This window comes from Limulus polyphemus, unplaced genomic scaffold, assembly GCF_000517525.1.
Source record: "Limulus polyphemus unplaced genomic scaffold, Limulus_polyphemus-2.1.2 Scaffold3634, whole genome shotgun sequence".
In the NCBI taxonomy this organism is placed as follows: Eukaryota; Metazoa; Arthropoda; class Merostomata; order Xiphosura; family Limulidae; genus Limulus; species Limulus polyphemus.
Genome location: NW_013669244.1, coordinates 47009 through 50813, shown reverse-complemented (window position 1 = coordinate 50813; position 3805 = coordinate 47009). Strand labels below are relative to the sequence as shown.

Genomic DNA, 3805 nt, shown 5'->3' with positions numbered 1-3805 from the left:
TTGTATATAAGCCCGGCAAATAAAGCGGAGAAAAATAGCAGATAGATATAGAGACAGATAATTGAGTCAAGCGAGCGGTAGCGACGGTAATATAAAGTGTGTGTTTTGTTATCGAGATTGCAAACGTATTGACTGTGGAAATTCCGTGTATTGCAAAGTTGTATCGAGAAAGAATAAACTAGTTTTAATTAAGAAAGGACTTGTATCGCTGAAGTTTCTCGAAAAGAATTTCTACGGGAAATTAACAAACAAGCAGATACGCAACAGAGGTATCGTCCACCGGTTTATTAACAATACATTCTCAGCTTTCGTCATGAGGAAGAAGTTGTCTGGTATTGGTTAATAGCAGAATCTTGTAGAAAAAAAAAATAGCCAAGAAACAAAAAAAACACATTGAGGGCAGGATCAACAGCCATTAGCAGCATTTGGACGCAATATTGTTGTAAAAACTAACCAGAATATTGATACATTGACCATTGTTAAGGTCAAAATTATTAGATAAAATTTATTGCCTTCACGAAACAAGTTCTTATATTTATTTCAAACTTCAGATAAAGAACTGCCCCCAGGAGGTTAATGTTCGTTATATAGTTATTGTTAAATACTTGGCTAGTTGTGTAGTTACCATTCTCACGTGACGTAGACAAAGTTTTGACATTTATTTTATAGAAATAAGTTACTTTATTATGATTTTTTTACTGTTCCGTTTCTTTGATTTTCATAATAACAGTTATCAAAAACATGATATGAATACACATTATTTAATTTCCCTAGTGCGTATTGATGTATAGAAGACATATTAATACTAGAAATGAACGACCGTATAACTCCAAAATGTTGTTTTTATGTAATTAAACACTCAACGTTTGTGTTTTTGTGAGCGCTCCCGAAGAAGCTGTAAAGCGAAACGTTGGGTGTTTAATTACGTAAAAACAACATGTTGGTGTTATACGGTCGTTTGTATCTAGTGATAATATGAACACAGTTGTAGTTCTGTTTAAAAAAAAAACAATTTTGCGAAAGTTGAATTATCAAAAACAATGTTTTCGCTCATTAGGTGTACGGTCACGTTTTCCAATGTAGTGTGTTCGAAACTTGGCTATACAACAGTTCATAACTTGTTTCATACAAGGAAAGGCCTACATTAAGAAGAGACTTGGAGATGTTATCCAGAACAAAAAGAACAAATGTGTTATTTGTATCTAACGTCTGATGATAAATTTAAGTAGTGTTTTTTGTTCGTTTGTTTTTTAAATATTTCATTGTGAAACTCGTCTGATTGGTATTATTATTATTATTATAAAAAAGAGGAATTAGATAAACAAAAGATTATCAGAATACGTTTTTTCTTTGGGGGTTTACGCGATTACTCGTAGATATTAAGCCTTTTCTTAGTGGTCACGTGGTTATGTGACATCAAATTTCATTAAGGCACACGCTCGCGCAGTCGCTGAACAGCTCTTCAAAACCCGGTCCAGATTGGCTTCTGAAACCTTGTAGATGCTGCAACGCTTCTAATCTGCACCACTGCTGGTTCTAATATTTTGAACTGACACAGAATCAGACTTTTCCGCTCTGTTTCAATCATGAAAACTCGACTCTAAAGAGACATGCCAAAATTGTCACTTTATTACACACTAAGAGTTCGCAATTCTTCACAACATGAACTTTGCAACATCCACAAAAGAAATTATACAGTTTAAACCTGGGAAATATATATATATATATATATTGTTTGTTAAAGTGAGCCTAGACACGATATTATGTCATGTTTTATGCGCTGTTTCTCTAGGCTCTGCTTTTACAGGAACATAATTTTCTCATCCGCACGAATTATTGCACAGAACCAGACAGAGGTTTGCCTTTGACCCTTCACACTTGGCCACTGTGGCATCCTGTTGCCTCCGTCTTGTAGTAGCTGGCTAACCCAGGAGCTGACTAGTCGGGGGGAATCCCCCTTCACACTTTACAGGTGTGGCGACGATGATTTGAGGTCCTCCCGCCTTTTGATGATGGCTCCCACGTGTATGCGAGTTTTGAAAACCAAACATACTTCCAGGTACCAGTCGTTATCTACTGATGCTAGTGTTAAGTATAAATGGAACGTAAAACATCTTACTCTGGAGTAATAATCCAGCTGCTGCATGGACTTCTGGAAGGCGAGCTAGGAGGTCACTAAATCGACTGGGTTGCTGAGGGAAACGATGCTCAATGAATTCGCGAAGAGTTGCTAAGTAACGTTCTTGGATTACCTCGAGTTCCCGTTGACCTTGGTACTTCTCTGTGGAATAATAGGAAAATAAGATGGACTTTAAATGTAAAGTTTTTACTACTAATTGGAGTAAAGAATTACTAGAATATTTCTATGAGGAATTTAAAAAAAAAAAGATATATTGTTTCCCTTCTCTTTACGAGTACGTATTTCACAAATTTACCAACGAATGACTTATTTTATGCTTGCATAAATTCACACCGTGAACAAACAATGCAAGAATAATTCATTGTGCAAATAATTAGTAATTTAAACAATCATTCAAGGCATGGTATTTTCACTCACCTTGGTTTAACATGATGATCACCTTGAGGCAACAATGCACGAATAATTCATTGTGCAAATAATTAGCAATTTAAACAGCAATCAAGGCACGGTATTTTCCCTCACCTTGGTTTAACATGATGATCACCTTGAGGCAAACATATTCTTCAACACACAACCTCATCCGTCGGAATGCGCAGCTCAGCTGGGTAAGATGTTCCACCAGGGGGCCAGCTTCTAAACGTAGCTGCTCAAGCGTGATTGGGCGTCCCATCATAGCAGCTAGACAGTTCTGAAGACGACAAAGACCAGCAGCTATATCCTGTTCAAGGCTCGTTTCGGAACCCTTGACCGGTCCATGGATGGCTTGATAAGCACACGTGGTCAGCACCAGAAGTTCATGCCACTTGTGGGTCAACAGCTGTGTGGAGAACAATACAAAGCAAATGGAAGCTTTAATTAGATTAATTAATTAATATATATATATATAAACGACTCCAATATTCCAGAGATAGTTTAATTAATTGAACCATCGTTTCGCCGTTACGGATCTTTGTTCTAGAATATACTTATAAACAAATGTTTAAAATACTCACTTCTCTCAGCATTACAAGATCTAAAAATCAGCGGTGCAACATTTTTTTAATGTTTCATAATGTTCTTAATTAAGTTATTAATGAAAAGTACTACGCGTTCAAAGTGAAATTTCCGCTTTGACTTTGTTAGTTGTTCTAAAACACTGTTCTGATTGTTTGCAAGAATATAGACTGATCAGATATAGATAGATGGGAAATAGTCAACTCGTCTTTCTGGATGAACAGTGCACACGTTAAAAACGCTAAAACCGAAGTTCGATACACGTGGTGGACAAAGCACAGATAGCTCATTGTGTAGCTTTGCGATAAACAAAAGTATTCATCTATCTGTAATTAACATTAAGATATCGTTACCAGTTTTCACGTGCTCTAACAATTCTCTTTTCATTGGTTTATGTTTATTTTTTCTCCATTTTCTTTTGAACTCAACCGCATCATTATCGTTTACATCTACTTCTCCCCTAGTGTCTAGACAGTAAACTTGAAGACTTGTAACGCTAGAATTCGAGACTCAATCCTAACTGTAAGCACAGCGACCAAGGACCAAGCTCTAACTATACCAGCATACATTTAGTGTCATGTTTCACAGGACCAAACTCTAACCATGCCAACATACCAAGTTCTGAATATCAGCATACATTTACTGTCCTGTTTCACAGGACCAAGCTCTAAC

General features: G+C 36.5%; 1 protein-coding gene across 1 annotated transcript in view; it reads right to left on the bottom strand.

Annotated features, from left to right (window-relative positions):
* Positions 1-1607: 1607 nt before the first annotated feature.
* The window catches only part of LOC106469729 (hormone receptor 4-like), a 23612-nt gene continuing 21414 nt past the window's right edge, over positions 1608-3805 (bottom strand). The window contains exons 5-6 of the mRNA XM_013930241.2: positions 2663-2957; positions 1608-2281 (exon numbers count right to left, since the gene is read on the bottom strand). Coding sequence (XP_013785695.2) covers positions 2070-2281; positions 2663-2957 — 507 coding nt within the window. The 3' untranslated portion in view covers positions 1608-2069. The remainder of the gene's footprint in view (positions 2282-2662; positions 2958-3805) is intronic.